General features: G+C 38.7%; 1 protein-coding gene across 1 annotated transcript in view; it reads left to right on the forward strand.

The window, feature by feature from the left end:
* Nucleotides 1-8,243: 8,243 nt before the first annotated feature.
* Nucleotides 8,244-9,421, forward strand: part of slc22a31 (solute carrier family 22 member 31) — a 14,646-nt gene continuing 13,468 nt past the window's right edge. Inside the window, exon 1 of the mRNA XM_014003082.1 lies at nt 8,244-8,796. Coding sequence (XP_013858536.1) covers nt 8,368-8,796 — 429 coding nt within the window. The 5' untranslated portion in view covers nt 8,244-8,367. The remainder of the gene's footprint in view (nt 8,797-9,421) is intronic.

Genomic DNA, 9,421 nt, shown 5'->3' on the forward strand with positions numbered 1-9,421 from the left:
TGAAATATCGCGATATTTCAGTGTATCGATATTTTCTTACACCCCTACTTGTAGCCAAGATTCTGATGTTTCTGTAGACACCACACACGTCTGTCGAACTAAAACAACTTATAGAAATAAAAGTAGAAAACCGGAGGTTTGGGCTGAAGAGATGAATGAACCAAWTGGCGGGCCGAACTTTGGTCATTCTCAGGTTGGATGTGGCCCGCGGGCCGCCAGTTGAATAGCCCTGATCTAGAGTAATTGATTGATTCCACGAATGTTTGTTTGTTTGTTTGTTTGTTTGTTTGTTTGTTTGTTTGTTTGTTTGTTTGTACAATATCAATAAAAACACACCAAAAAACAAATTTACAAAACATCTGTGCAGGGTTTGTAAGAAGACCCTAGAGCAGAGGTGCACAAAGTGGGGCCCGTGGGCCAGATGTGGCCCGCTAGCCSTTTGATTAGGCCCACCAGCAATTGTCCTGTCACTAGATTATAACTATGTTAAGATTAAATATAAAATACAAGTAACTACAAGACATTTAGATTAGATTTAAGCCCACATATAGATTTGCACACCTTTWTWAGACCACATATACTCAAATTTTAAATTATGAAAAGTCCCATGAGCCWTTGCTGCCTGAGCATACATTGAATGTTCTCCYTGTCCATGGGCTGAAAAAAAATCTAAACAATGTGGGCAACCACACTGGCTGCTAGCTTAATCATAAAAAATAWAACAACTTTACTGAAGAAGTATTTGCATTTCTTATATTATTGRATTTGGCCCACGGCCCTCAGATTGATTTGAATTTTGGTCCTCTCAGGGAAAATGTTCGGACCCCCCTGCCCTAGAGTCTTATCAGACCACCTGTCRTGTTACACTACAGAATCAAACAGCATGCAGGAACAAAACAGAACATGTGTGTAAAGTGTTTGTCTGGTTTTCCTCCCTCAGACATGTTTGCTGATGCGACAGCAGCACGAGGCGGCGGCCCTCAACGCCGTGCAAAGGATGGAGTGGCAGCTGAAGGTCCAGGAGCTGGATCCAGCAGGGCACAAGTCCCTCTGCGTCAACGAAGTGCCGTCCTTCTACGTGCCGATGGTCGACGTCAACGACGACTTCGTCCTGCTGCCTGCGTGACACAGCCGCGCTCACAGATCGAGACTAAACTCCGTCTGAGTCATTTCTTCTCCAAGAGACTTTAAAATACGCAACGAACGGAAAGGGCTAGCAAGTTCACAAGAGGAGTTTCTACAGGAAAAAATACACTCTTCAGAAAAAGGAGCAAAGTTTAAAAGCTTGTTCTTCATCCCCTTCGATGAAGAAGACAACAGGTTTTTATCGGAGGAAAAGAAAATACACAACTTGCACTTTCACCCTCAAAGTTTTTACGCTTTTGTTTGACCGGAGCGCGAGAAGCAGAAACAGTTTTTTTTTTTTGCTTTGAAGCTCCGACGTCGGGACACGCCTTCTCAGTGCGTCGTTAGGGCGAGACGGGGGGACAGAGATTTATTTTCTGCTTTGTTTTATTTTTTTTCACCCCCTGCTTCGATACCCGCTGCCACTGGGAGGATGGATCGGAGAGGAGCTCGCCCAGCCGCCTGGTGCCTGTCCAGAGGGAGGCCTGAGGAGCCGCTCCCCGCTGACGTAGGGTTCTTAGTGGGGCCAGGAGGTCTTATCGAGTCCAGCGATGATCCAGATGAAGTGAGAGGAGCCACGGTGCATCTTAAACAGGCTCCAGGAAGCCACAACCAGCCACTCGGGGTTTTAGGGCTGCGCGCGCCCCGTGGCCTGTACCGCACCGGGCCGAGCTGAACCTGCGGTGGGCTGGAACACCTTAAAGAGACCAGGCGTCTGAGAGGAAGACTGCAGCCTCTGAGCCTGGCTGAGCAGAACGGGACGAGCACGGGGTTTCCTGAGGACAGACCGGAGAGTTCCTCAGCAACTCCWCTCGCTCCAACACAAACACGTCGGACCGCCATGGACTGCAAAAACCACCACAGGACAACCAGAACAAACAAACCCAACGAATGTCGATATTCAAAGAGACTGGAGAACTTGTGGTTTGACAGGAGAAGAGAAATATTGTTTTTGTCTATTTCTTTACTTGGGCATTTCATTGTTTCTGAGGAAGTGACTTGAAACACTACAGAGCCAATATTAGTTTAATGAAAAAAAAAGAAAGAAAAAAACATTAAAAAAAAGTTGTATTCCGTAAATTATGTACAGTTTTTATATTCGTTAACCAACGTATTCTTGCTGCCTTCTAGATAATTTATTTTGCCACACATTACTGCACAGTTGTAAATAACCTATGTACTGTAATATCACTCAGTTAAGTGTAAAGAAGAAAAAAAACAATGAAAAGAAATAAAAATTATCTTTTTATGTACAGTTCACTTTGGGCAGCACTTTCCCCCCCCTCTCTCATATCCAATGGGCCAAACCGTGCACACGATTCTGTCAATATTTGAACGGCTCCGGTGCACAGTTCTCTAAACTCACCTGTAGATTCAGTCGACTCACCTGGACGCTGCAGCAGCAATTCTGTTTTCAAAATAACCGGGCCGACCACAGCCCCTCAGATGTAGCAGAATAGATGTAGAGGATTTTATTTAAAGAATAAACAGAGGATTATAATTCATTGCTTTACTACACAATTATATCAGAAAATCTTTGAACCAAGAAAATGCCTTTTTCCGTGAAAAAAAACTAATTTTTGGGCAAAGCCACATAGATATATAAATATACATACATATATATATATATATGAGTGGGATGAAAGAGATGTCATTCAAAAGCAAACCCATTAAACGTGTTTTTGTTTGTTTGTTTTTTTGTTTTACAATAATTTTTTCCCATTATAAAGACAGCACTTCCTGTCCTCACAATTTGAAGCGTTAGAAAAACTTTTAACGTATCTCCCCGTGTTTAATTCAAAAAATACTTTTTTTTAATTTCCCGTTGCTTTTCCAGATACGACTGTGTGGCGCCAGAGAACCTTACTGGGTTCAAAATCTGTGTTTTAAATGCGTCAATATTTTTTACAACCTATAGGAAGATTAAACTCCCTCACAGGACTCTAGTGTGACATCTGTATCAGTTGACCTTTCTGCTCACGTCAAGCTCCTGATTTTTATCAACCGTAAACGAGGGGATATTGTGTAGTTTGTCAGGGATTTTAAATTTTAACCTCATTATTCATTTGCCCAAGATAAACTTAAATCATTTTAGAATTAACCAAAAAATAAAATAAGAGTGAACAGATAATTGCGGTCGAGGGGGAAAGAAATACCACAATTTTTTTTTTTTTTTTCGCATTTTAATTGTTAAAAATCCCTTTTTAGAGCTGGGATCCCTGTTTTTAGTGGATTTAAAAGGCTTTCCCCGACCCGGCACGTGGCTGTGTYTGGCATGTCTAGTCAAGTGCATTGGTTGTTACAATTACACTGTGCAGACAAGGTGGCTAGATCTATAGTTCTGGTAATCTCTGAGAAATAAACACACAACAAATCTACACACAAACAGCCAGAAATGAGTTTTTTTTTTACAGTTCTGTTTGTCTTGTTTCAGTTTGTCACGTTCTTGCCGTTTTCTTGGGGATGAAGGTGTTTGTTCACAGAGACCTTTTGTGTGTATTTTTCTTTAATTGTAGCCAAGTTAATGTTGGTTTTTTGTTTGTTTTTGTTGAAGTTTATCTTTGTTTTTTCTAGCATGTCAGTCACGTTGCTTGTCGAGCAGAATGTATTCCACTAACAAAGCCCCCCGACTGACACCCGCTCACTGTTGGTTACAAAACATCAAGAGCATAAAAGCAGTCACGTTTTAATTTTTCTCAACAATTTAAGCCCTGTCTCTGTCGATTTTTTTTTTATATAATTTTTTTATCACGAAGGCTTGAAATGGTGAGGTCTGACACTTCAGACGGGCGAACCCCACCTTTGCAGACTGCCGCCGCCGCACACAGCACCAGACTAAACTCATTGGTTCACACGTGTTAGGAACCCACAGACGAAAATACATTTTTTAAGATTAAATTGTAAATATTGACAGTATAAAGTCACAATTTTACTGACGGAAAATCCCTCCCCCACTTTATTTTTTTTTTCATACAAAATTATTGAAAAAAATAAATGTTATTAAAAAATAAAAGGTTATGTTGGGGGTTATTATTATTTTATTTTTAAGATTTAAACCAGAGGAAGTGAAGCCCACTGTTTGTTTTTAATATTGTATCTGAGGGTTATGGGGGCACCTTCACTGCTACATACTGAAGCAGTCTGAACTTTCTTCAGCTTTTCACAATAAAAGTCTTAAACACAACACTAAACATTTGAAGTTTATGAAAGTATCTAACAAGTAAAAAGCTGGAAACATCAGAAACTTTGAGAGCATTTATAGTTAATGTACAAGTGACTCCTTCCAACTTGAATACAATAATATAATAATAAATAGGAGAAGTGAGGTTAGATTTTTATTTTATTTTTTTTTTTACATTTTCTGTTAATGAAATTGTGATTTTATTTTCTGTCAGTAATATTTTCACTTTAATCTCAAAACTTAAAAAAAAATCCTCATTTTTTGTGGGGYTTATTTTAATTCCTCCCTTTCTTTGCGTATGTACACAACAATTCTCCAGTGTGTTTAAAAAAATAAAATCCCTTCCAGAGATGAGGCCACGACCCGGATGTTCAGCCGAGCTCTCGTTGATCCAGATGCTAGCCTGACAGCACCTCAGTCAGCAACATATTACCTCTACGCTCCTCACATTCACTCATCATGTTTGTTTAGATTTATTTTATTTCTTACTGGACATAAATAGACATAATTGCTATTTTTTCATTGTATAGATTCATAGTTTTAAGCCTTTTATTTTCTTGTTTTTTTAATTAAAACCCAACTGTAGCTGTTTTCTTTGTTCTTTTGTTTAGAATGACTAATAAGAAGCATGGAGAACTACTCTTTAAARGGTGAAAATTAACCTATTTATTATCTTTTTTTTTTGTCCTGACACCTGTGGTATTACTATTTTTTTTAAGTTGAAGTTTGTCTCCGCTGTGTAAATTTTCCTCCTTGTAATGCGTGAAAGAGACATAGTGTACATATTTCTGTAAATAAAACCTCCCAGGACGTTTTGCACCCTCCTCTTTGTACTAGTCTGAAAAATTGCGTAGAATGTGGGGTTCTAACAGCGGCGGGCCGAGTCGCGCTCGCTGCAGGTGATTACATGATGTACCAATGTAACATTTTTTTTGTACAATGTAGTTTATTTGTGTACATATTGTTGGAGCAGCTACAAAATAAAAATGGGGTGGGAGGGTGGGATTCAAGGGGGTTTTCAATGCTATTGTCAATACTTTCACCTCCAGCTGTTGTTCATTTCCTGCAGGGGGGAAAATGTAAAGGAAAAAAACTTTAAAAAAATGAGAGAACATGAGTGTTTTTTTTTTTTTTTTTTTTTGGGAGGGGGAGGGGCTAAAACTGAAAAGCAAAACTTCTAAATTGTTATTTTCTACCGTTGCATGTACAGAGAGCGCGAGAACTGCTGTTGTTCCTCAGAGATTATGTTCGTTAATAAAATTTTGAAATATTACCTGCCCGTCTTCAGTTCTTCATTCTTAAGTTTTGCTTGTCTGACTGTTAGCAAAATATCTCGTGAACCACTGGACAAACTCAGAAAGCTGCCAAGATGGCTGCCACAGTGACTCTTCCGGTTTACATATATTGAAATTAAATTTGATGGTAGTAGCTGAGAGTCATTCATCTTAAGCCCCAAGTGGGTTTTCTTCGGGTTTTTGCTCAAAATACCATGTTGAAATGTAACTGAGTGTATCTCAGCATTTACAGACTCTACTTAAATAATCTTGGTATCAAAATAAAGCTAACGGGAGATTTCATCAGAAGTGTAAATATTAAAACAYCTGCTGTGGTTTTAGATATACAGAGGATGGAACATATTTTTCCCCTCCCATCTGAATAATTTTTGCATTAGACAGTATATAACTCATTTAAAACTATAATGATTCAGGCTAAAAACACTTGGAAAACATAAAATCACTTGTGGACATTACCTGTGTAAGGATTCATGCTGCTAAAATTAACTGGAGCAAAGTTTCAGAGGTTTTAGTAAAATTATTTAGCATTTTGCCATTCTGCACAGGATGGACCATATAGGTAATAAACGTTAGTAAATGTTAATTTTTTGACAAAATTATTTTTTTCTTACCTGACTGAAAAGACTTATTAAATGTTTGTTCTTTCGAAAAATTATCCAAACATTTATTTTGTTACCACATTGTATGAAATAATGATAAATTATAATAACTCAAAATCAAGTAAAAAAAAAAACTCATCACACTTTATTGCATATTTTCTTATCTGCTTTGACTTGCTTTAAAAACAAATGACTTTTTTTTACAGATTTGCTTGAATGTATTTACAGATTTGCAACAATCCCATTATGTACAGTTTGTTGACTTTCTGATTCGACTGCCTGTCATTTAAACTGTTTTAGTTGGATGTAAATATAGTTAATTCTTTCTATTGATACCAAACATGTCCAGGTTCAACTGARGGATCTTAAGTTAACAGAAGTTAAAAGAAATAGAAAACAGGGAAAGCTGTTTTGCATGGGGCTCAAGACCACATAGACTGAGTGTTACACCTCATGAGATATCTTCTCAGTTTGACTGAAATGTTTACAGTTTGATCGTTTCTCAGTATGAAACCAGCATGAAAGTTGGAGGGCCATAAGCATTCCTTAAAAAAAAGCTAGGCCTTGAATTTTTTTATTATTTTTAATTTGGGCAGAAATGGTCTGAGAAAAAATAAATACTTTGTTAAAGAAGCTTAATTTAAAGAGACCCCTTAAAGATGAATATTTTCATAATTTCTAAATTGAAAACATTTTGCTAAAATTCTTTTTTTGTTGTTCTTTTTTGGTTTAGTTTCACTGCAGTCAAACTATGTCATAATACCTGTTCTGCGTCACTCACCTGTGTGTGTCTGTGTGACTGGCAGCACCCGTGTCATTTTTCAGAAATAGGTGCAGCAAACATGAGTCAGCTGCTTAAAGAGATTTATGTGTTTCTAAATATAAAAAAACCACAGATCCCAGCAGGACAGCTGCAACAAATCCATGCCAGCAGGATGAAATGTAGAGGGAATTTTTCACATTCTTGGTTGGGAAGAGGGGTTTCTGCTGCTTTCTGTTTGGTTTTGTCAAAATAAAAGTAAATTRAAGCACTTTAATTATTCAGTTACAYTGTTGACATTTTCAGATTTMATTAACTTACTAGAGAAGATTTATTTCAAACATGAGAAAAAAGTGCCAGGGTTTTAGTCATTTCTCATGTTTAGGACCTTGTGATGTAATTTATTTTATTAAGATTTAACTATACTTTAAAGTAGGATTCTATTGGTTATGAAGAGTTACTGTCTTACCTGTTGTAGATAGCTCTTTTTGAAGCTCAGTTTGAAGTCTTTCTTGTTAGACTGAGGTTCCAACAACTTTTAATCAAAAACAAGCACTCCTTGAAAGAAATGCATATCACCTGCTGCTTCTGATGTCTGAGTTTTAAACTAAAATCATCTTTTAAAACCTTGCAAACAGTGATATGAACATGTGATCTCATTAAAGAATGTAGACATTGTGTTCATCCATGTTGATGAGCTGTGGTGACCATCTTAAGTGTGGCTGTCTTCAAAAGTCAATCAGTTGTAGWTGTGAATCCAATATTTCTTTCCTGCYAGRTTCATTAAGATCTYTCTTATGGTTCATGTGAWATTTTGCTAACAAACYTGGTTGGCGRTGATGGTTAAGGCCAAAGTTTAAAGCAAAAAATAAATTAATAAATAAACACACGTGAAGTATGTGAAGCAAATTAGTCTAAATTACTAACTTACCWAATTTTAGCACAATATATGTAAAATTGTCTGACTTGTAGCAATTTTTATGATTAAAAAAACTGTTGGCTCTGTCGGCCATCTTGAATTGGATTAGCTCCAGACAATAAACAGTTGTAGATGTACATCCACTGATTGGTGTCTGGAAGTTTCATTAAAATCTATCAAGTGGTTCTTGAAATATTTTGCTAACAGACAGGTAGAGTTGACTTTGAACAGTTGATAAAACAAAGAAAGCTCCTGTGCAATCTGCCAGTCCTCAGGATATGRGTTGGGGATCAGTCTCAGCTACCGCCACAKCRAATTTCAGCTCAATWTCTGCAAAATCAGCTGAGCTGTTGACATTTTTGTAACGTGAGTCATGTAGCAGGTGTGTCAGGGGATCCTCGTGCTCTGACACTCAGACCCCGCCCCCCTCCGGGCTCGTGCCTCTACCTGCTTTGGYGCGCCGCGCGCAGCTCGGTCAGAGTTCCAACATGTCCTCGGCTGTGTCCGCGGCCAACCTCCGTCTCCTCACCGACTATGAGACCAGGATCCTGCCTCTCGCCGGCGGCTACGGCCGCTACAACCGGGCGGCGGTGGCGTTCAGCTGGTTCCCCGCCTTCGCCGTGACGCTGAACCTCTTCAGCGACGTTTTCTACACCCTGATCCCGGACGCGTACCACTGCAAGCCGGACCCGACGCTCCTGCCCCCGGCGCTCCTCCCGAGCAACTTGTCCCGGCAGGACTACCTGAGCCTGACCATCCCCTGGGTGAACGGCTCCGGCCTCAGCCACTGCCAGCTCTTCAAGTACCCGGCCAACGCGACGGACCTGTCCGGGAGAAGTCCCCGGGAGACGGTGTCCTGCACCCGGGGCTGGGAGTACTCCTGTGAGGTGGGGCTCCACAGCAACTTTGTCACCGAGGTAAGGASAGTCCAGCAGGGAAATAACGGACAGAAGCAGAGCTGTAAAGTAACCAAGTACAAATACTTTGTTACTGTACTTAAGTAGGATTTTTGGGTATCTGTACTTTACTTGAGTAATTATATTTCAGTGTATGGAGTTCCATTTCTGCCAAAAACATGTTGTTGAGTCTTAAACTTTGTGTTGACACAGAGCGTCGTTTTTTTCTGTCTATTCTTACATTTTAACACAATTATCTACCTTCTACTCCTTACATTTAAAAAAGGCAAGAAATAGCAAGTTGTTACTTTTATTTCATTTTTGCTTGTTTTCATTCCAGCTTGTTATTGTAAAAAATAAATACTATCCATATATATTGTGCCTCCTAGAGAAAATTTAATTTTAACTGAATGAGAAGTATCAAATTATGATACCGTATTAGTTTGTACACAAACAAACCATGTCACACTCCAGCAGGACATAATCATTAAAATAAAAAGGACTAGAGTTAAAAAGTATTTATATTTCATGAATTATATGATTTCATTTGGCGCAGCCCTCAGATAGATTTTTATCTATCTAGAATCCTAAATTTAACATAAATTATTTATTTTAATACAACAGTCATTTCTGCATTGTTTTGGGG

Source organism: Austrofundulus limnaeus, unplaced genomic scaffold (genome assembly GCF_001266775.1).
Source record: "Austrofundulus limnaeus strain Quisiro unplaced genomic scaffold, Austrofundulus_limnaeus-1.0 Scaffold16, whole genome shotgun sequence".
Taxonomy (NCBI): domain Eukaryota; kingdom Metazoa; phylum Chordata; class Actinopteri; order Cyprinodontiformes; family Rivulidae; genus Austrofundulus; species Austrofundulus limnaeus.